Source organism: Acomys russatus, chromosome 2 (genome assembly GCF_903995435.1).
Source record: "Acomys russatus chromosome 2, mAcoRus1.1, whole genome shotgun sequence".
Lineage (NCBI taxonomy): Eukaryota > Metazoa > Chordata > Mammalia > Rodentia > Muridae > Acomys > Acomys russatus.
Genome location: NC_067138.1, coordinates 91,075,269 through 91,100,114, shown reverse-complemented (window position 1 = coordinate 91,100,114; position 24,846 = coordinate 91,075,269). Strand labels below are relative to the sequence as shown.

General features: G+C 41.6%; 1 protein-coding gene across 2 annotated transcripts in view; it reads right to left on the bottom strand.

The window, feature by feature from the left end:
* The window catches only part of Cntln (centlein), a 273,121-nt gene extending 263,503 nt beyond the window's left edge, over positions 1 to 9,618 (bottom strand). For both annotated transcript variants that reach the window (XM_051163969.1, XM_051163971.1), the window contains exons 1-2: positions 9,262 to 9,618; positions 4,207 to 4,295 (exon numbers count right to left, since the gene is read on the bottom strand). In XM_051163969.1, the coding sequence (XP_051019926.1) occupies positions 4,207 to 4,295; positions 9,262 to 9,618 (446 nt within the window). The remainder of the gene's footprint in view (positions 1 to 4,206; positions 4,296 to 9,261) is intronic.
* Between the last annotated feature and the right edge of the window lie 15,228 nt (positions 9,619 to 24,846).

Below are 24,846 nucleotides of genomic sequence, written 5' to 3'. Positions count from 1 at the left end.
GGAAGTAAAAATTTCATTTATAAAAATTGAGAAATTAAAATACAATGCAGTACATTAGTTCAGCGGAGGTGCTAATCAGAGAAAGCTGACAATACAGACTGATTGACAATGGGCAACATGAGGGAGTGTCTTCAAGGGCCCTAGCTACTGCTGAAGGCTTTCTTTTAGGGAGTTAGATTACTAAGGGGCATACTGACGGGGCTTCTTGGTCCTGATTGACAGATTATCTCATGTCCTCTACTGCACACGTCTTTTCTCATGATATATCTAATTTTAAGCATATATCACACAAATTACAATGCAATCTGGTAACATTCGTAGTTATTAAGATGATGTGCCATCACAGGGGTGATGGTTTCCCCTGAAAGAAATGTAGATATATCTTTTGGGATTAGATGACCTACAATGTCATGACCAGGGTCAGGGGCTTCCCTGGTTCCTTAGTGATGGAGGTATCTTGGCGGTATCTTGCCTTCACATATGGAATCTCACCTCACTTTTCTGTGTCTATCTGAAGGATGATACTATATCTAGTCATGGTCATTTGGGGACCAACTCTCTCTGTGCTTCAATTTTTATTAGGGCCAGGCAATGTCACAGTGCAATATGATGCCACAAACTAATATTAATGATTGAGGTGATACCAGAGGGGAGAGCCTGGCAGAACAGCAAGCACACTTTCCCACAATAGCCTTCAATGAAGAGAAGAGGGGGAACTGGACAGGAAGGGAGAAAATGGAGAGCATATGGCTTGATACTCCCGGAAGGACTTCCCTTAAAGATGGAAGGACAAGGCATATATTCCCAGGGCGTTCCTTTTGGGATCCTGTCTTGAGACAGTGACTGTCTTTATGCTCGGCTTAGATGGACATAGTGCAGTATCGCTTTTGTTTCCTTAGACTTAGGGCCGAGAACCTCCATAACTTGTGACATCTTTCTAGCTATGGCGCCCCTGAGTACAAACAGTGGCTTTTGGCATCCTCCAGTTGGAGAATGTGATCTGCTTCCAGTGAGCCTCCTGTGAAAGGTGCTGCTGACGCAGTGGGGCCATTGCCTGGATGAGCAGTTGAAAGCGCTGTGGGAGCTATATGCATACTTAGGAGTCACATCTTACCATAATCATCATAATCCAGTCCTGGCAGGCCAAGAAATGTCATCACCTGAGGAACGTACCTGTTTCCTCAGAGTGTGGGCAGGAAATGGGAACAGGAAAATCTCTAAGATGCTTCATAAATATGATTCAATTAAGAGGAGATTCTTTCCTAGAGGGGAGAATCAATCCAGTTTATATTGTGGAATGGCCAGGGACTCTGCGTCCTAGACTTTAGAGCGAAAGGGACCAAAAGTAGTGAGGAGAATATCTAATAGTAAGATAGAAAAAGAACGTAGTTTCTCACTTCCTGGTCAGATTGGCCAAATATGTTACCAGTGGTCAGAGTCAGAGTTGGGCATTTTCAGCTTCTGGGCCTCTTATCAACAAACTGGATATCAGGAGCTCACTCCTGCCTTTGTAATGTACTTGGCAGCCCACTTCCTTCACTTGCAAGTAATAAGTACACATCCTCTCCAAGCGAGGCACCTAACATTGCCAGAAGCCCCTCAAACTCCAAGCAAGGCATCTAACAATGCTAGAAGCCCCTCAGTGTCTGGCTACCTGTGCTCTCATCTCTGAACAACCAACATTCCTAATAATATTCAAATTTAGTGTATTCCCAAAGAATCAAATACAATCAGATGGGCTAGTCTGGTTTTAGGTGCATGTACAGTAAGGCAAACTGTACAGCTCACGTGAACTTTTAGAGACACTCTCCTATATACTATCTTATGCATATGCATAGTTGGGTGTGCATATGATTAAAATCAGAGGTATATTAGAAGGGACAGATACAGTGGGGAAATGAATATATGATTTAATTTGTCTTTCAAAATAAAGAGCTCCCCTCACTATGTTCTTCTAAATTCCCCCAAGACCCTCAAGAATACTTTTATTTGTGAGACCTTTTATTGGTCTTGGCAACATGAACCTTAAAGGTGTTTCCAGTAAGGATTAAGTCAGTAGAGAAGACCTTCCCCCGGCCTGGACAGTACCTCCTAGATGTAAAGAGGACCCTATAAACTGCTGCTTTTGCCTGCTCATCTTTACTCCCTGATGATCACTGTATCTACTCTGATGCTGCTGTTACTCCTGCCATTTTACACCAATACAGAATGCTAGCTTCTTTGGCTTTCCACTGATGACCAGGAGCTTTCCAGGAATCCTCCCCACCTTCAGCACCACCCTGAAATACTGAGGCATCCAGCCTCCTTAACTGAGCAGCCACTAGGTTCTCAGCCTCTCTAGTATGTAATCATTGTTGGACTATCCTGCCCATATTATGTAAACCAATCTAATAAATCCTTTATAATATACATTCATTTTATTAGTTCTGTTCCTCTAGAGAATTCTTGTTAATTATATACAAATTATATACACTACATTTTGAAAATCACAGCTATAAAGCAATAATCTGTAAACATTTTATTATACATCTTAACAACAAAAGGTTTTGAGTTTGAGTACATATCTCTAATATATATTTATTTATAGAATGTGTAGGTTAAGTATTTTCTACAAATGCAAATATTAGTATATTAAAAGTATAAAATAGAAATTATAAAGGTTAAGAAAATAGCCTGGTGATATTTCACTAGTTCCTTCTGCTAACCAAAGGGCAAGTAAAATTTGATGATAGCTTTTTAAGTTGGAAAAACTATTAAGAAGAAAGAAGAATGAAGAATAAAATCACAGAAATGTCAATTCAACAGCCAAGACTTTTTAAGAACATTTACACTGCTTCAAATTAAAAAGAGAGATAGAGTAGCCAGGTGTGGTGGCACATGCCTTTAATCCCAGCACTCCTGAGGCAGAGGCAGGTGGATTGCTGTGAGTTTGAGGCCAGCCTGGTCTACAAAGCAAGTCCAGGACAGCCAAGATAACACAGAGAGAACCTGTCTTGAAAAAACAAACAAAAACAAAACAGAAGAGAGAGAGAGAGAGAGATAGAAAACATTTAATTTCAGCATACTGAAGAAGCAACCAGAGAGCACCAACAAAGACGTAATTCTGACCATTAAAAGGAAAGTGTGGTTGATAAATTGGACATACAAACAACTGAGAAAAGGCCAGCTACAATATTTTAGAGATCTACAAAAGTCAAGGATGGTAAACTCAGGCATAGTCTGGCAGGTATCACAGATTTTAACATGAAAATAACAGATAATGTTAGAGTAATCCCAGGGCTAGAGATTCCAAACAAGGATACCACTGAAGTCATCAAAAGCGATGCACGGGCTACAGGTGCTTGATTCCAGCAAAGAAATGAGGACATGGAAAGATATCCATATGTTTAGTTTCTCATTTAGGAAACATAATGAAATCCATTTAATAGGAAAGCAAGTGTGTTAATCACGGTGTTAAATGTCAGGGGACTACTGAATACGAAATGTGTGATGAGGAGTACTAGCATCACTCCAGTGTTTCTAATGACCATGGAGAGGCTCCATGATCTTCAGTTAAATGACTGAGCATCCCTACAGGGCAATATTGAAGAACAAATGAAAACTCTCAACTTACTCCAGAACACTTCCTATACTCTGGCAAAGTCATCTCAGGTTTTCAAGTGCACACTGCAATTATGTCATGAAGAAAATTGAGTCAGCCTAGGAAGTTCTCTATCAGGGCAGCCTGTCGAGTAAGAAGCCAGACGAAAGGGACATCTCAAAAAACAAAAACAAACAAACAAACAAAAAAACTTGGTGGTATCCCTCTTGTGTTGTGTCCAAGCCATGGTTTTCTCTTATCTGCTAACTACTCATATGTCAGAATATGAACAAGATCCCAGCACTTAGGAGAAGGCAGGTGAATCAGGAATTTAAGGTCACCCACAGCTACAAAGCAAGTGCAAGGTCAGCCTGGGCTACAGGAGACCCCATTTCATGCATATACACCCTGTACATGTGAGCAGAACGGAGGACCTGTATATACCTGGGGAATCTGGCATTTCTTGTTATAAATCCAGATATTACAATTTTGTGATTCTGAAAGATAGGTCATTTGGAAATCGAATTAATCTTTTGGGGGCATTGACAGTTTTAAGCTTTACACTGAACATAAAACAAATCTAACAAACCCAACACTCATAAAAAAAAAATAATTTGAAAGCTCACCTTTCCACAACCAAACTGACAGTTTGAGTGAGATCCGGATTTGTTGCCTGAAGACGTTTCCACAAAGACCATACAAATTCTTTGTCAGCCTTAAGGGGAAAAAAGGCACTTAAGTACATTGTTTTGTATTCATAAGAGATATTCTGTTATATTAACTTTAAATATGAAAAATAATAATTTTACCACTCTGTCTATAATTATACCAATAAATCCTTTTAAAGTACAGCAGGAAGGAGCTGGAGAGATGGCTCAGTGGTTAACAGCACTGGCTAGTTTTCTAGAGGACATACGTTCAATGCCCAGCCCCCATATGGTGGGGCTCCAGTAGCAGGAGTTCTGATGCCCACTTTTTGCTTCTTTGGACATTGTACATACATGATACATAGATATGCATGCAGGCAAAATAACTATAATACAAAAAAAGCTTAAACTTTTTAAAAGTGTGTAGGAAAACCTTATTTTAATAATTCCTATGATTGGTGGTCTACACTCTACTATTGATAGCGCTGCCACTCACATTTTGTGGTGCAAATGCTGAAATACTGAAATCAATGCAGAGTCACTCTAAGAGGAAGCTGCCCTTCCCCTAGTGCTGTGTCTTCCAGTTCCCTGGACCACAAAACCCCATGAAAGAACTGACTACCCCCAACTGCCTCCAGTTCCCCAGCCCATTCACTCTGCAATGTCTTCCAATAAATAAGAATTCCTTCCCAGGGAAAAGAGACTCAGGAGGCCCTGCCCCTTTCTGAGAAGCTGCAGAAAGCTGATGGCTTCTGGGGGAGGGAAAGTTAGTTTTCTTTAAGCGTGTGGGCCCTGGAAGGTCAACCAGGGTCCAGTGCATGGGCCCACACATGGGAATAAAGGGACAGCATAAGCTGGACTCAAATGTGGTGGAGATGGAGAGGAAGAGCTAAAGAGGTGGAATGGATTTAGGAGAAGGGGAGGAATAGGGTGAATATGATGGAAGTAGACTGTATAATACTCTCAAAGAATTAGTAAAAATATTTTTTAAAAATGAAAAGACCAAAAAGACCAGTGGTAACATTTATGTAATTCCTGATTATGTCATGGTTCTTCTTGCTATAGGCAGTTTATTGTGTATATGTGTAATAATATAAATGTATATGTAAAAATTAAAAATATATAATAAGAAAAAAAGACCAGTAATTGAAAGAAATTCTTTATAAAAGACATATCTGATAAAAGATTTGTATCCAAAATATACAAAGAATTCTTAGAAAGCTTCAGTTAAAAAATAACAGGTTAATTTAAAAAGTAGACGTTCTAAACAGATGTCTCACAAAAGAAGATTACACATGCAAAATAAATTTCCCCCTACACCACATGATAACATCATTTTCCATGATCTTTTCTACACTGCCAAATCCATGTGACAGGTTCAGACATATTGGATACAGAAGTTATTGTTGATTCTGATTGATAGAAACCATTTTTGAGACCTTTAAAACAAATGACCTAGAGGTTTAGATGAACTGGTCTCAGATAAGATCCAACTATCAGAATTCTTCGAAAGCTCTGAGGGGCATTCAAAGCTAAAAGCCAATGACCTACTTTATTTTATATGAGTACCATAGTTTTACCAATCAACCTTCCTATATTTTATCTACTCTTCAGACTTGTATTGCCAACCGTCTACTTGGCAGTTCCAAATGAACGCCCAACGGGACATCTTAAATCTTACTTGTCTGAAATAAAACTCTGGATCCATTACTCTTTCATTAGCTTGCCCTTGTGCATGTCAGAAATTTTCTCCATACTTTCTATACAGCAGAAGACCTTATCTGTAAAAATTATCCCTAGTCTCACTACTCTCACCCTAGTCTGTATCAATCCAAAGTCCTGCTGGTATCTCTACAAGGGGCTTCTAGTCAAAATTCCAATGGAGTCCCAGTAGATTGAACAAATAATTCCAACTCTTCATCAAAACTCTACAAGTCCATGTGACCTGGTCTCACACACACTTCTCCATGATGTCTCTCATGCTTCCCGATCTTCAGGCTGACTTCCTTGCTGTGCTTGAACTAGAGCCTTTGGACATACTATACCATTTTCCTATAGATTATTCCCAAACTTAATTCAAGGCATTACTTAAATATCCCTCCTCAAAAAAAGCTGCTGTTTTCATCAAAAAACACATAACTCTGTTAACCCTTTGTCCTATTTCATTCTTTAGTGTGTATGTGTGGGGGCGGGGGGAATGAATATGAATGGACATGCTCTTCCCACAATGTGTATATGAAAATCAAGGACAACTTTTAGGAGCTGGTTCTCTCCTTCCACTGTGGGATCTGGGATTCAAGCAGATTCTGGGAATCTTGCTCACTAAGTCATCTTGCCAGCTGTCCTAGTTTGCTTTCTATTGCTGTAGTAAAAACACCATGACCAAAAGCAACTTTGGGGAGGAAATGATTTATTTAGCTTATACTTATGGCCACAACCCATCACTAAAGAAAAACAAGGCAGGAATTCAAGCTGGCAGGAACCTGGAGGCAGGAACTGAAGCAGAGGCTGTGAAGGAATACTGCTTACTTGCTTGCTCAGCCTGCTTTCCTAGAAGACCCAAGAACACCAGCGTAGAGATGGTCCTACCCACAGAGCTCTGGGCCCTTCCACTATCAGCCATTAAACAAGAACATGAGTCTATTAGATACAGCTTCTTACTATGAGAGGAACCCAACTCCAAAATGCATTCTCAAATCTTTCTGGTTTTCTGTTTTTAATACTGGACAGGGCTTTAGCATAGCTAAATACACAGTACTTATAAAACACAATTTAGTTATCTGGTCAAATATTCTGATTTTCAATTCCATATGCTTTCAAAAAGTTTATCGTTAAATTTGGTAATTAACATTTAAATGTCCTAAATAATCTTCATTCAAAACTGAATTATAGTTAGAAAATGTTGTTGGCTGCTACAACTCCTTCCCCCAACATCCTGTTTCATCTGCTAGTCTACAAATCTTTACGAATGGGCATAGACACCCACTCTTCTGCATTTTGTCACAAATAGGATATAATCTTAAAAGATGTAATAGAATTAATAGGTAAACAAATAAAATAAGTGAAAATTTCTTGAAAATATCTTAGGAAAATACATTTAGAAGCTACTCTTCCCCTCCGTAAATACAATAGAGAGCTTTTCACTCCACCTAATCTGCCTTTCCTGCAGCTGACTATTATACGCAGTTTCCTTGCTAACCTGGGGGTGCATGAAAAAGAAAATGCATAACTTGGTAACATAATCCAATGCTCACATGAGGAGGAAACAATTGTTTTCTACATGTGTCTTTTGGGAGGTGCTCCAAGAACCATACGTGGAATCACCCAAACTTCTTCACAGATCACGTATAACCACGTAAGTTAAATATTAGGGGCACTGACACACATACCCATGGTAAGTAATCTCTGAACTGTATATACCTACACATGTTCTATACCTATGTATGTTTCATGTAATCTGATATATAAAATGAATTTCTTACTATGAGTTGCAGTTTCTAACAAAATTGTCATACTATATATTCCCAGGTGCTGTGATTTATGGGTGAATAACAAGTAAAATTCATATGAAAAATCTAAATGTTTACCTTTGCTACAAAACAAGTTTATTTTTCCCTACTCTCCCTAGGAGCAGGAATATGATTTGACTCTAATCCTGGTGATACTGCCAATCGCATTTCTCAGATCATCTAACTATTAATATTCTCAAATCTCAAGAATTGCCATTCTAAGCTAATTAGGACCATTTGTATTTCCTACATCTGCCTCAAGTATTGCAATCATATCCCAGTTCAGGCACGCCCAAGATCACAAAGGCGAATGCCATACGGGAAGCCACATCTTTAAGGCCATAAATACAGGAGTAGAGCAGAGGGACAGTGTAGAAAATGTGGGCAGTGTCTTAGATTGTTACTTTAACAAAAGCCTTTAGCATAAACACACATCTTTAACTTCCCCAAAAGTGAGGTTTACCGAGGACAAAATGCTTTAGTTTGTTGCTACCCTTTATTTGTCTCTTTGCTCTTTTGCCAGTGAATAGAAAATAGGAAAATAAAAAGGGGGCAGTTAAATAACTGCACCTCAATCTATTTAACCAAAGATACAGTCAAGCTAAGCAAGATTCTCTTGTTTTTACAGCAAAGACCTATAAAACGGGGCAAGAAAACCCAACAAAGCATACTGTAGGAGAATGAGTTTTATTGTTTTACTAATTTAAACTGATCATACTGCTGGCAAAGCTGTCTCTTGGTGTTGGCAGTTCCTAATTAGTGTCTCTTAAATATAGCGATTTTTTTTTTTTTTTTTTTTTTTTTTTTAGAGACCTGAATTAACTGAATGAATTCTCAACATTTTTTCCCTAACTCTATATAAGGTTCGGACAAATTTAAGGAGATGGCGGTAAGAAGGCAAACCAAAATCAATTAAAAAAAAATTCTCTATACTGAAGGGCAGGCAAGATCACTTTACCATCCACAAACCCTAAAATAATCTGAAAAGTAATGAAGTAACTTGAGTGCAACTGATTTGACAACTTCCGAGCTCACATGAAAGTAGTTCCCACTCATGGTCTATGGGATCACTCTAAGTTAATAAACGACTGTGCAACATCCTACTTGTGAAGTCTCCCGGCCCCGGGGCTTTCTAAAAACTGTGATTGTGTTTGGAACTTTAGTTTAACAAGGGCAGAACAAGGGTACGTGTGGGTTTGAAGCGTAAACAGCAGTCTACTTCTATCAGTGAATTTTACGTTCGTGGCACGGTCCTGATGAATGCACTACACTCGTGGGCACTAGGTACCACCAGGAACTTGGGCTTTGAGGAAGGCGCGTCTGGAGAGCATCTATCAAAAACGAAAGCGGGCTCTGCAGAGGAGCAGAGCCTGCCGCCCAGGCGGAGGGTGGGTAGAGCCCGGGCTTGGAGCCTGGAGGGCGCATCCCGGGAGGGCTCCCGAGGGAGGTGCCCGGGCGGCGAGCTTGAGCCCGAGCGGCGGCGGCGGCAGGGAAGGCCAGCGGCGGCGGCGGCCAGTCCTGATACCTGACACAGGGCCAGCTCCTCCTTGAGGCTGCTCAGCTCTTCCTCCAGCAGCTGCGTCTGCGGCTCCTTCGCCTCCACCACCACGGAGAGGCCATCGGCTCGCCGGGAGGCCGCGGCCGCGCCGGCCACTGGAGCCCGCCCCGGCCCTGGCCGGGCCCCTGACCCTTCCTCGCCCCTCCAGAGGAAGTCGCTTTTATCCGCGAAGGCGGCGGCCACCCTCGCGGCGCCCTCCAGACCCGAGGCCACCCTGCGCACGGAGTGCACGTCGGCTCCGCGCCCGACGCACGGCGACCGGCGACTGGACCGCCGCGCCGTGGTGGTCGGGGCCGGCGGGGAGGACGGCAAGCGAGCCGCCATGGCCGCGGCGCCTAACGGGTCAAGTTCCCGCTAGAAAACTCCACCTTCCTTCCCCCCCGCCCCCCATCCCGAAGAGCCCGGCCTGCCGGCCTACTACGCATGCGCCGAGCTTTTCCCGCCTTGTCCCGCGCTCGCGGGTCCCAGTCGGCTTTCCCGCCGGCTCGTGCTGCGCGTGCGCGCCGGGCTGGGGGTGCGGAGCGGGATGGGGGCGGGAGGCTCCCCCAACAAATGGTTTGCTGGTTTCTCCACTGTCCCGAGTCCGAAGTGCCTGGGTTCCCCGCCCCCCTAAAGCTCCACCGAGGGCCTACTTTCCATCCCTCCTCTTAAAGCCTTCCTGACAATTCCCCCAGTGATCCCGAGCTGTGAATTCCTCCTCCTCCAAGGCTTCTGCCAACTCGTTTTTTCACGTTTCATTGACCGCCCTCAAGTGTGAGTTACCCCGCTAATCTCTCCAACGCTGTTGTAAGCTCCTTGAGGATCAGGGAATAGGTTTTAGAGTTAAGTGTTTTCTTCACACCCCTTGGCAACGCCGCCTTACGCGAGGTTGACATCCAGCCGACTGAAGTCAAGGAGACGCGGAAAGCCTTGTGCTGAGCTGGGACTATCGAACAGGCTTCCCCACTTGAATTATGATCCTTCCTACACCCTTTGTCTTTTGTTTTGCAAGAGTCATGGTTTCCTTTGAGTCTTTATGTCAATTTCTTTATCCCTTGGCTGGATATCAGAGCGAGTTTGTCCTACAAGGCCCAACAGCTTGGTGTCCTTGGACAGATCTAAAGTCAGCGATGGAGTGTGATGAAAGAAATGAGACCGACTTACTTACTTTTCTCTTTTAGTCTCGGGCTTTTCTTACTCGCTTTGTTGCAAACTTCAAATGCGCAATAACCTTTCTTTATCCTTAAAGCACTTCCTCCCTACTGCTAAACTTAGTAAAGGCCTGCATGCTGAACTGAGTTCCGCAGAAAGATGCAATTACTCTTTTTTGTTTTGTCCAGAACAGTTTACAGAATACTTGGAAGAGATTTGAAGTCTGTATTGAGACACCCACCGTGATGTGACCATTTTCAAATCATCTGTGCCAGAATTTAATCGGCATGCCAGAAGGCAGCCTCCAGTCTTCCTTCCCACCCAAGGCGAAAGCCTTGTGGAAGTATATTAAAGAATTACAGTTTTTTACAGTACATGTGGAATTAGGAGCCATGGCTCAGATGGTGAAGGGCTTGCTGTGAAAGCATGAACACCTGAGTTCAAGCCCTCGGAACCGACATTTTTGAAAAGCCAGCCACCATGATGTTGACAAGCCTGCAATCCCAGAATGTAGGAGAAAGAGACCAGGAGACTCTTGGGACTCTCTAGCCTAGGCGAATCAGCAAGTTCCAAGTTCTTTGAGAGACCCTGTCTCAAAAAAGGAGATAGAGAGTGATTGGAGACACAAGACCTCAGGCCTCCACACACATAAGTACTTAAACACACTTTCTGCACACACATGAATACATACATACACATACCCAAAAAAGTACATATAAACTTGTCTTACAAAGAGCTACCATATTGAATACTTAACTTTTGCTGAGTTCAATGATAATTTTCAAATATAAATTCATTTATTATCTTATGTTAAATTAGATGTTATCTGCAATGTACTAGTAAAGAAACTAAAACTTCAAAGGTCATTGTAATTCTCACAGTATTCTATGTCTGATATTAGGGAGGCTAGAGTTTAAATCCATTTAAACCAATGCCTTTTGGTCACTGTGGTTAGTAGAAATGAAGCCTTAGTTCTAAAAATTTATAATAAATCAATGGCATTATCACTGGGCATTCTAAACATGTAATTTACATGTATGGTGTCAAATACATGTGAGTGCACCCCACTGGTTATTTCTTATTTGTTCATTTCATTTGGTCCTAGAAAGATTCTTTGAAAAGGCAATGAAATCTTTTCTATTATGTTTTCTAGTATGTTCAATGCAGTATCTCAATCAGTTGACAGACAGACAGATGGATGCAATATGAATATATATAGATAGATATAGATACAATGTAGATGGCTATTTGTACATGGGTAGATATATAGATGGATGGATAGATAGAAAGATAGATAGATGCAGGATAAATAGATACATAGGTTCTCCAAAAGAATAATATCTTGAATCTGTATCTTTGAAGAGGCAGTACTTTTGTAAGATTTGTATTATGTCAATATACATCTAACATAAAATTTACCACATGCCATTTTTCAGTGGTTACAACTAACCGTTAAATACCATTATATTGCCATCCACCTAATAGCTAAAAAGCCCCAGAGTCTAGTCCCAGAACCCTGCTATCACAGCAAGTCAGAACCCTGTACCCATTGTCATTTCCCATTATTCCTTCCTACCAACCCCAACCAATTACTAATTTCTGTGCATTTTTCTGTTTTAAATATTTAAGAATGGAACCTTATAATATGTAAACTTTTATGTCAGTTTTTACTTAATATGTTTTCAAGATTCCACCATGTTGTAGCATATATCAATACATTATTCTTTTAAAACATTTATTTTATTTTATTTGATGTGTGAGTGTGTGTGTGTGCGTGTGTGTACCACATGTGTGCCCGATGCCCACACAAGTCAGAAAAGGGTGTTAGACACTTGTAATAGAGTTATGGGTAGTTGTGAACCATCCTGGGTAGTGCTCTTAACTGAAGATGCAACCATCCAACCTCTTAGTCTCTTTTAATAAATGAATAATAGTCTATTGTGTGGATAAGCCTCATTTTCTTTATCTTCTCATCAGGCAGTGGCTGTTTACATTGTCTCCATCTTTTACCTATCATGGATAAAAAGGCTATGAACATTTGCGTGTAGGATTTTGCAAGAAACTCCACATTTAATTCCTTGCAAGTGAAATCTCTGGAGCTTCTGGTGATTTGATAGTTAACTTTAAAGACCTGCCCAGTTTGCTATGCTTGTACCATTTTCCATTCCCTTCGGTGATGTATTAGGGCTCCAATTTCTCACCGTCTCTGCCAGGACTTATATTTTGTTTTCTTTGTGTTATTGCTTTTATTTTTTTATGACCAGCACACTGCTTGTTATGTGTGTGATTTTGTCTTGTTTGGGGTTTTGTTTGTTTGTTTGTTTCCAGTAATTAGTGGCATTAAATATAGCTGAATGGGTTTGGATAGTTGCTTATCTTCTTAGAATTATCTCTTCAAGCCCTTTATGCTTTGTTTTTGTTTCAATTTATGAATTTGTTGTTGTTATTAATTGTTTTGTTTTGTTTGTTTGTCTTGAGATAGTGTCTCAGAATGTAGTTTCAAACTCACAAACCTCTGGCCTCAGCCTCCCAAGAGTTAGCACTTATTACAGGCCTGGGCCACATGCCTGGCTACTTGACCTTTTTTATTATTATTATTAATTTGTTTATTCACTTTACATCCCTATCATAGCCCCCTCCCTCCTCTTCTCCAGGCCCCACCCTCCCTTCCTCTCTTCCTCATCTCCTTTTCCCTACCCCTCAGAAAAGGCAGCTGCCCCTTCCTCATACCCCCCACCCCCCACTTGCCCAGCAGGTCAAGTCACATCAGGACTGTGCTAATCCTCTACCTTGGTGGCCTGGCAAAAGAGCCCATCAGGGGGAAGTGATCTAAAAGTTTGCAAGAAAGTCCTTGTCAGAGACAGCCCCTGCTCCCTTACTAGAGGATCCACATGAAGACCAAACTGCCCATGGAGTACATATGTGTAGGGGGCCTAGGTCCGGTCCATACATGGTCCTTGATTGGTGTTTCAGTCTACACAAGCTCCCCTGGGCCCAGATTAGTGAACTCTGTTGGTCTTCTTGTGGAGCTCCTGTTCTCTCCAGGTCTTTCTATCCTCACTCGCTCCCACTCTTCCACAAGGCTTTCAGTGCCGCCCAGTGTTTGGCTGAGTCCCAGCCATCTGTTGCTGGGCGGGGCCTCTCAGAGGACAGCTATGCTTGGCTCCTGTGTGCAAGCATAGCAGAGTGTCTTTAATAGTGTCAGGGGTTGGCTCTCTTGCATTGTGTGGCCAGACATTAGTTGGCCATTCCCACAGTCTCTGCTCTTTCTTTATCCCTGTACATCCTGTAGGTATGGTAAATTGGGGTCGAAGTTTTTGCGGGTGGGTTGGTGTTCCCCTCCCTGTACTAGAAATCCTGTCTGGTTAGAGGGTGACCTCTTAAACACCAACAAAATAAATAATATAATTTAAAAATGGGGTGCAGAGCTAAACAGAGAATTCTCAACAGAGGAATCCTAAATGGCCAAGAAGCACTTAAAGAAATACTTAACATCATTAGTCATCAAAAAATGCAAATCAATGGGACTCTGAGATTCCTTTTTACACCCATCAGAATGGTTAAGAGCAATAACTCAAGTGACAACACACGTTAGCAAGGATGTGGAGAAAGGGGAACATTCCTCTACTCTTGTTGGGAGTGCAAACTTGTACAACCACTTTGGAAATCAATCTTGAGGTTTCTCAAAAATTGGAAATAGCTCTACGTCAAGACCCAGCTATACCACTCCTGGGAATATACACAAAAGATGCTCTAACATACAAAGACGTTTGCTCAACTGTGTTCACAGCAGCTTTATTTGTAGTGAACAGAAGCTGAAAATAACCTAGATGTCCCTCAACTTAAGAATGGCTTAAAAAAAGAAAAAACTGTGGTTCGTTCACACAGTTATTAAAAACAAGGAAATCATAAAATTTGCAGCCAGATGAATGGAACTAGAAAAGATCATCCTGATTGAGGTAACCCAGACCCAGAAAGACACACATAGTATGTACTCACTTATAAGCAGGTATTAGCCGTATAGTACGGGATAACCATACTACAATTCACAGACCCAAAGAAGCTGAGTAACAAGGAGGGCACAAAGGAGGCTGCATGAATCTCACTGACAAGCGGAAATAGAATAGACAGAGGAAGAGCTTGAGGAGAAGGACTAGGGTAGGAGAGGACGTGCTAAAGGAAATGAAGGTAGGGATCTAATGTGGAGAGTCGGGGCAAGAGGACACAGGGCTTGCAGGGAGGAGAGACACTGTGGCCTGGGCATCTCTGACACAGGCTGGAGACCTATGACAGGGTAGGCTCCTGGAAGGATATTGGAATGACTCAAGCTGAGCAATGGAGACTGAAGAGGCCACCTTCTAACCAGACAGGACCACTTTTAATTAGAATGATTTTGTTACTGTTGTTGGTAGGGCTACTGCTACACTGCCAGAGTTCTTTACTGACAATCTGTTAAAAGGGAATCATGCATATTTTGGATGGTTATTTACTAAAACAAAGGAAATACATAAAATGCTCAGTATTTGCATAGGTATCTCAGAAAGACATGTTAAAAAGCTGTCCTACTGCCTGATTAAGGATGGCCAAAGCAGTCTACAGTGTTTTTCTAATCAGTTATGAATTCAAACAATTAAAAGTGGTGATATCTGTTCTTCATCACAATAGTTTCCATTGTTGATGAAGTATATTAGACTAGGGAGATACACAATTCTCTTCCCATCTCCATCTCATGGGACAGCTGAAATATTGGCAGAAAATAGAGAGTTGACGTTTCTGTTGATTTCTTTTTAAAATTTTCATCTTACAAATGTACTGCCATCTTTATTTAATCAATAGAATTTAACAGTCTTCCAAATGATAAATCACTCTTTAGATATGGTCTCATTGTTTAGCCCTGACCAGTCTGCAATGTAGACCAGGTTGGCCTTGAGTTTATAGCTATCAGTCTTCCTTTACCTCTGAAATGCTGGGACTAAAAATGTGCACCACTGTACCAAGCTAAATTTTCCTTAATTTTTTTAGTACTTGTTATACCCTTAAAATGTAAATCAAAATGACTTGTGTATATTCTGAGCATTGTGAGGTGAGCGTGATAACCCCTACACTAGGGAAACACCCTAATATTCTGAGCATTGTAAGAGAGATGCACACTAGACTGTGCTGATGGCCTCAGGAGCATGCATACTGTGCCAATCTGGTGTGGATAAAGCACAAACCAGGAGTTAGCAACAGGAAATCCAAACAACTCTTTCTTCTACACTTACTATTGTTACAGTTATGTTTGTACTGTTACTGATAAGTCTTGAGACTGCACCATCATCTCATTCGTCCCAAGCAAGTCCCCTGTACTTCAAGGCACGCCCCTATGACAACAGAATTCCAGGTTGACTTTCATCTCCAAGAACCTAAGGCATACACTCTGTCCTAATTGGACTTTTTCCTAACTGGAGGATTTTTCTAAAATGGTGTCCATTGAAGTCCAGCTCCCAGAATGGATGTTATCCTGGAGTAAAGGACAGTATGCGTGCTTTACATTTGAATAACTTTTAGCAGAATACTTCATCAGCACTGGTCAGAATACAACTCCAGGATCTCTGGAAAAGGTAGTCAGTTCCACAACACAGAGTCACGTGGTTTCCATTCTTCATTTTAACACAGAGGAAGGAGGTGACACCCTCTTTTACTGCCTTATCCACATTTGTCCTTCTTCCTCCCTGATGCATGCAATGGTAAACCATGGTCCTGGTACTATAACTGAGAATTTTGTACCCCTATGGCAATCTCACAAAAATATTCCAATTCTTCTGTCTATATGACCTCCCTGGTTTTACCCAAAACATGAAATCCTTCCTCCGCTGCCACAGTTCTAGTTTGATGTTTCTTTCTCAATGATGTTTACCTATTCTGTCTATATAATAGAGCCTCCTGTCTCTAACACATACACACACACACACACACACACACACACACACACACACACATACACACACAGTTTTCTGTTTGAAAGTGAGTACAGTGCCTAGTAGTGATTACTCCTTTGCCCAAAGAAGGGAGTTTTATAGCAGAGTAATAGCACCATTACCTGCACCCATAGAGCAACTGAGAACCAAATCTTCAACACATGAACTTGTGGGCCTCTTCCTATCCACACCATAATATTTCCTCTTGTTGCTCAAAGCTTATGATATCTCATAATGTAAAATTCATTCAGTCCATGCCCAAGAGTTTTCAAAGTCTTATTTCTATCATAGTTTTAAAAAAACAAAAAACAATAAAAGTGCAAATTGAAAGTCTTCTCTGAGGCTTGATCTTTTAGCTGTAAAATAAAAAGCAATATCAGTGACAGAGAGTAAATATTGCCACTCCAAAAAGAAGGACCAGAGGCATAGAAAGGAAGAGCGGGGCCAAAGAAAGACCCGGAAAATAGACATTAAACCCATGTCTGCAAGACACTCTAGATCCATCCAGGATCTGACATACTTTCTTGCTAGCTGCTTTTGACAACCATTACAGTGAAAATGGAGAGCAACAAGCAAAACAGAAAGACTTGAAAAAATTGTAATTTGTTTAAAACATGTAAAATCTGGGCTAAAGAAGTCATGGTCGTGAAGAGGTTTGCACTGGGTACTCTGCATTGGGACAAGAAGAAAGATGACTTCAGAGCACCGTAGGAACTGGCTAGACTGCATCCGTCCTTGGCTTGAAGGTATAAAAAATAAATGCATTTGAAAGACTTTTCCTTGAAAAGAAAATAACTCTTAAGTGGAACCATTAGCACAGGGCCACTTAGGGAATTGTTTACCTATGGTTTATTGATCTTGGCTATCCAACCACTGAGAAGTCAATGCTCAAGTTTTCCATGGAATGCTGGTTTTCCAGGCAAGAGTTACTGGGTTACGGTGGTGTCCATAAAGATTTCAAAGGAAGGCTTAAGGCCAGGGATGGATGTAATGCCAGTAATATGGGATTATTAAGAGCCACCTACAGTGAGTGGAGCTAGCACAACAGATAGTCCATGTGGGTTACAAACAGCAAACTTAGAGGGACGGGCCTGCCCAAGCCTCTTGGAACTCACATCATGGTGCCATGTGCTCAGGATGACAGTGTACTGACATGTACCCATTGATTTCCTTCCTCCAGGTAGGCTGTACATACTAATGTTTCGACTACCTTCAAAAATAGTACCACCGTCTGAGGACTAAGTGTTCAGCACCTGACCCAATGAGTTATTTCATATCCAAACCATATATAGCTTATAACCAGAAACTCTCCAATGAACACCAAAGGAAATGCATTTACTTCATCAGCTCTGCCTTTCTCACCAAACAGTTTCTTTTTAAAAACGTTATTGTGTACACATGCATACATGCATGCTCATGTGTATTCAGGCACACTTCTGTGTACGGATACAGGCAGGTGTGTGTGTGTGCATGCATGGGGAGAGCAGATGACAACCTTGGGGGTTATTCCTCAGACACCATCCATCTTTTGGCCTAGAACTATGTAGAATAAACCTGCTGGCGGGAGTCCATCTGACAAGAGCTCACCACTATGCCCAGATTCTTTAAAAAATGTTTATCTAATTTTTTTCACACCTTATCTTTTGATCATATTTTCCCCTCCTCTAAATCCTTCCAGATCATCCCCACCTCCCTGCTTACCCAACATCTTGTTCTTTCTGTCTCCTTTTTATATGGGTTTTGGGAACCAAACTCACTCATTACCCTCTCATGGTAACCACTTTACTCTTCGTGCTGCCTACCTCCCTGACACATCACTGTTTCTTGATAGCCTAAACATTATAGATCCCACGGTGATATGCTTTCAAATTGCATCTGCATCTGCTTTCTATTTTGCATTTTTTAATGATTTTATAATCATTTAAAAATTTTCACATATGTGTACTTCTTAAATATCTCTAAAGTAGATTGTAAGCTCTTAGGAGAAGAAAATGTGTCTATATTTTTTATGCATCTCCATTATATTTGTCATATGTTCAACCACAGGAAACACTTGATAGATTTCTGTCATTTCCCTTTCTATAAGCCACAGAAGTTCTTTCCCATGTCTTCAGCAGTAACCAGACACTATCATGGTAGTTAATTATATCTTACTTCAGTGGACAATCCCTTTGCAATGAGTAGAGAATATTTTTATGGAGGGGAGAACACTAAAATAAATAAATAAATAGATCTAGTGTAACTAGTCCTGGGATATTTCCCAAATGGCTGTATGTTAGAGGTCCTTGGTATGAGCTTATTGTCATGGTGAATAATTCAGAGGTAGTGGAAAGCCTTTAGGTCCATTTGGCTCCCATGTTCAGAAGCACTATGGCACCTAAGCCTTTGCCTTCCTGATCGTGGTATGATTGTGTCTCCAGTCAATGCTGTCCATCATGATGTGACCAAGGCAAGAAGACACTCACCAAGCCTGACTTAATACAAGTATTGCGGCAATGTGTCTGAAAGTAAGTAGATCCATTTTCTCATAAGTTTAGACTCTGTCGGATATTTTATTATGATGACAAAAGACTGACCACGCAGACAACTATCGAAAGGCCATCAGAAAGCAAGGAAAGTGTGTTGTGAATGTGGGTAAGATCTGAGTGTTGTGGTGCTTGATAGATTGTGAGAGCTGAAATCCACATAAATTATTTCTCAGAAAATGTCTGCTACCCTTGAACCTCAAAGGAGCTCAAATATCCATGTGACAAGTGTATTAGTTAGTGTCCCCATGTTGTTTTGGATTGGAAGGGCCCCCTTATGCTGCTCCTGTCCGAATCTGTGGTTCCCAGCTGGTGGAACTGTTTGGGAAACTTAGGAGGTGTGACCTTGTTAGAGGAGATGTGCCCCTGGGAGTGGGATTTGGGGATTCAAAAGCCCACGCCATGCCTAGTTAGTTCCCTCTCTGCCCCACGCTTGCAGATCAAGATGTAAGCTCTCAGCTACTGCTCCAATGTCACTCTGCATCCACCATCCGGGAGTGGCTGGGTGTGTGACACTGCCTGCCTCCTGCCCTGCTCTCCACCATGATGGTCTCGGACACTCATCCTCTGAAACCATGAGCCCCAAGCTACCTGCTTCCCTTCATAGGTTGCCTTGGCCATGATGGTTTAATCACAGCAATAAAAGACTAACAAAGACAGTTCTCTGGAGAATTAGATCTAATGGGATGAATATATATTCAAAGGAATTTTATTACGCTGGCTTATACAATATGGGCTGGTAGTCTAACAGTGGGCATCTTCACACTGGAGAGACTGAGAACCAATGCAGCTTAGGCTGTGAGGCTAGAGGCCCCAGCAGTCCTGATCTGATGCTGAGAGCCTGGAGAGTTCCTGAAGAGCCACAGGTCTTTAGTGTGAGCTGGAAGCCTGAAGCATCTGGGTCCTGGGATCAGTGAATGGTGGCAGAAGCAGCAGCATTTGCCAGTGGAAACAACAGGATAGATGAACTCACCATCCAGAGCCAAAGGCAAGCAGATGAAAACAAAACAAAACAAAACAAAACTTTTTCCTCGGACCTCTTTAGTCTTGGCTGCCACCTGAAAGTGCTGCTGCAGCTAGCATGACTTCTCCCATTTCAGTGAACGTAATCAGGACAGTCCACCACAGGTGTTCCCAGGTTGCCTTTCGGTTGATACTGCAGCCAGTCAAGTAGACAATCAAGGTCAACCACGCACAGCCCTGGGGAACAAGTTTTGTGATGTATAAACAATACAAATGTGAAGTAAGGTCTCTAGAGTGACCTAGGTCTTTCTAGAAATATGCTCTTGTGGCAATCACTTAAGAATGCAACTATAACCAAAGACTTAATTAAAATGACAAAAGTGTTGGCTTGAGGCTTTAAACCAAAGGTGTGGATTAGAATCAGCTTAAGGTGTCTTTAAAATAAAGATTCTCAGATCCCATCTCCAGAGATTCCGAATTCATGAATATGGTGTGATACTCATGCACTGTTGGGCTTTAAATGGTCCATTGCTCTGAGCCTAATACAGCCTGGACAGAAGGATGATGTGAATGAACATGCCAGGCATTTCCACTTGTGCAATGCACAAAAACCATCTTGTAAGTATTCACACAGTCAATGACTCATCAAAGCCCTCTCTCCCTCCAACCCTTCTTGTGCATTACCCCTGCCCCCCGCCCCCAAGTCGTGGCCTCTTTTTTTTTTTTTTAATTTTTGAGGCAGGCTTTTTCTCCCACCAAGAGCAACCCTCTGCCAGAAGACCAATCCAACACATTCAAGGCCAGGCCTGAACCACAACACTTTTACCCAAAGTTGTGGGCCTATCAGTGACTCTGTCTCTTTTAGGGGAAAAGAACTTCTGGAAGACCCTCAACACTCCTACCTCTCCAATAGAGGACACACTTCAGGCTCCCAGGTCACCCCTGTGCTGTGCAGAAGGTCTCCCTATGTGCTGGTGCTGTGGGTATCTCTAAATCTGTCTGCTGTGTCTGAGGTTTTTCCTCCCTTATAATTCTTTAACCAGCAGAGAAAACTAACCCAATCAAGACCTTTAGGAAGTAGAGTCGGAACTGTTACTAGAACTGTGTGACATCTTTCCTGGAGACAAGCTCCCCTCTGGCTGGTGACTTTTTCATCTCCCAGAAAACGATTCCTAGAAAAAATTCTCATTTGTTTGGAGTCTGTTGTTTTGATGGTCTGAGAAGACGGCTTTAGAGATGCGATGTCTTTTTAGGACATCTTCATTTCTGCCAAACCAATGATGAAAGTGCTTGAGCAACACAGGCCACTCAGGCCACAGCATGTAGCTGACACTAGGAGTTCTGACTGACTTCCATTACTCAAGATCTGTGTGGGCATAGCTGATGCAATTAAATGTGAAAGGAAGAGGTGTTTACTTCCAGGTTCAAGCGCAATTGCACTTGGCACAGCATGCACCACAGAGAGGTTGGCTGTGACCTGGGCAAAGCGCTACCAGGAGGAGTTCTACTGTCACTACAGATGACAAAGCTGCATGTAACTGTGCAGCATCACATAAGACTGTAAGAGAGATGATGAAAGCTAGGAACTGGAAACTTTAAAATCCCTAGGAGATTCAGAAGTCTACTAGAATGCTTATTGAATTAGAGTGAACTTCTTCTTGCTGCTAAACACTAGAACTGTAAAAGGAAAGCCCTCAAAAAAACAAAAACAAAACAAAACAACAACAACAACAACAACAAAAAACAGACATCTTCTTCATTGAGTTGAACCAATAAAAACTTGAATGTTTTCTTTTTACTATGAGAATAAATGAGCTAGGCATGGTGGTGCACACCTGTAATCCCAGCACTCAGGGAGGCAAAGGCAGGAGGATCCCTGTGAGTCGAGGCCAGACAGGTCTACAAAGTGAGTCCAGGACAGTCAAGGCTACACAGAGAAACCCTGTCTTGAAAAAATAAATAAATAAATGATATTATCTGTACCCCAAACTAGTGAGGTGCTTTGCAGCAAATACATAAATTCAAAAGGTTATGTTATTAACCCATTTTTTCTATCGATGTGGTAGGTTAAAGATGGTAAGATTTCAGGGACTGGAGAGATGACTCAGAGCTTACAAGCAGGGCCTGTTCTTCCAGAAGCCCTGTGTTCCATTCCAAGATCCCACATGGTAGCTCATAATTGTGTATCTCCTGTTCCAGAGGATCTGAAGTTCTCTTGTGGCCCCTGCTGGCAGCTGACAGAGTGGTACAGAGACATGCATACAGGAAAAACATTTATACATGTAAAAAGAATAGAATTATAAAATAAATAGGCAGAATTTTATGTCTGAATTTGAAGAATGGTTTCATCAGTTATAAATTATATGATGGAGAAAATATTACCTTAAATTAAGAATAAAATAAACTTTGTGGAAATGTGGACCAAGGGAAGCAATGTATAGAGGCTGTCGATGTTTCATTGTAAATGCTCCATATACATTAGCTACATAATTAATTCTTTGTAAACATTAATGAGATGTTATTTAAGTGTCTTGCATTAAATTTACCTCATTGTTGTGAAATTATTTTTATGTCTGGTCTTCTTATTTTAGACTAGCTAAAAATCTGATACAGATGCTATTATTTATGTTTTTTTATAGAAAATATTGTTATATTTTTTATAGAATACAGGCTGTAGGTCACATTAATCTCCCTTTCCTGAACTTGGGATCCCACCCCTTATGCTCCTGCTACACCGTAGACACTTTATATGCTTTAATCCAATCTTTTGAATTAAACAAAGGCTTCGATGAGGATAAGAATCAAGTCTCAGTCTTCCTTGAAAATAGCCACCATATCTTGCATAATATTAGAAATGAATGAATCAGTAAATATACTTATCTATTTAAAGATACTAAGCATAATTCATGCAAGAGTGTTGACTACTTTCTCATTTTTGTGTACTAATATTTAGACATTTGTGTGCACCTACTCACATACATACGCTGTACACACAGGACATCTATACTCCATAATTTCTCTGTGTACTGGATTTATTTCCTTTTCAGTAAGAAATCAAGGACTTTTTGTTCCTTTTTGGCTAAAAATCTCTGACATTATTAAATATGGAGAAACCTGCACCTACAGTTATTTCAAGAACAAATGAGTCATTTGTAAGTGAAGGCCTGCTATGTGCCCGTGCCAGCCATCCTTCTCGGTGCTGGGGAAACAGCAACAGGCAAATGGGTGAGCTCTAAGCTTGTGTTCCTGAGGACCCTTATCCAAACTCTTAACCCAGGAACTTAGAAACAAAAGGGAAAGAGATAAAGACCATCCTTCATCATTATAGCTTTTGGAAAGAAGCCTAAATTATCTCTCCACCATTTGTTACCATAAGAAGGAAACCCTCCATTCAGTCATCACACTAAAGGAATCAGAAACAGTTATGAGTGCCTCACTCACCCCACACATCCCTCTTTTTTTGCCTGAAATCTCTGTCAGTACTCACCCTTCCTTCCATCTGTTTTAGCTCTACCCTGGTTCCTTTACTCTCACAGAGTAACAACCTCTTTCCTGATTTCACCCATCTGAAGGGCTAAGGCCAGCTCTTGCTTGAGAAGGCACAGCTCTCAGCACACTGCCCTGCCGCTCAGGTCTGGCAGTGCTCTCTTATTGCCATCATTTAAATAAAGTCCAAACTGTTTAAACTCACATCAAGCCTGCTGTCTGATGGAAAACTGGGTTTTAAAATTATTAGTTTCAGATATTCTATGTCACAACCAAAATGAATTGCCTGGCCCCCAGCCTTACCTTTTACCACAGAGCCATTGCTTCTGGTCTCTGAGGCTTAGATTTCTTCCTTCTTCTTCTTTTTTTAATTTAATTTTAATTTTATTAATTTACTCAGATTACAGATCAATTGTTATCCCATCACTTGTATCCTCCCATTCCTTCCTCCCTCCCACTTTCACCCTATTCCCCTCCCCTAGGTCTATGACCAAGGGGGACCTCCTCCCCCACTGTATGGTCATAGGCTATCAAGTCTCATCTTGGTAGCCTGCTTATTCTTTCTTTGAATGCCATCAAGCCTCCCCACCAAGAGGAGGTGGTCAAATATGGAGCACCAGAGTTCATGTCTCAGCCAGTCCCCGCTCTCCACATAACTGTGGAGAATGTGCTGTCCATTGGGTAGATCAGAGTAGGGGTTCGATGTTTACTATTGTATTGTCCTTGGTTAGTGCAATAGTTTGAGCAGACTGCTCTGGGCCCCGATCTACCCATGACAATGTTCTTCTTGTAGGTTTCTAGGACCCTCTGGGTCCTTCTATTTCCCCATCTCCTATATTTCTCTTACCTAGAGTCTCAGTAGAATGTCCTCACATCTGTCCCAATCTCCTGGTAAGTGAAGACTTTTATGGGACGTGCCTTTTGGGCTAGGTTTCTTATTTCTAGAATGCCGCCCTTTCCTCACAGGTGCATGCCCATGCCCACTGATCAGTAGTTCAACACACAGCTGCTTATGGTCTCACCAAACATGAAGTCAGACTTGAAGAATCCGCATTGTTCAACTCCATGTGAGAGCCCTGCCCTTTCTAAGCCACTCTGCTGACTCGAGCATCGGGGATTTCACTTAGAGTAGTATTTTCCACATTTATTTATGCCATAGTGTTATCTACTAAGGGTCTGCCTACCAAAGAATGCAAAGGCAGTAAAAAGCTAACACGATGCATAGCTCTCCAATTCAGCAGACAGAATCAGTCTGTAAAAAAAGCTTGGGGTGGGGGGGGGCATGAGGAAAGACAGAGAGAAAGACCTTCAAAGCCGAGAGGGGTCTCATCCAAAAATCGAAGCCCAGTCTCTCCTTGAGGATAGCCACCTTGAAGGTTCTTTGGAAATGTCTTCCTCCCCAAATTTAGGGTTAGTCTGTTTGAACAAAGACAACGAAGCTGATTGGTCTACAACTTTGTAGTAAACACATCCAGGTCTGGCCTTGA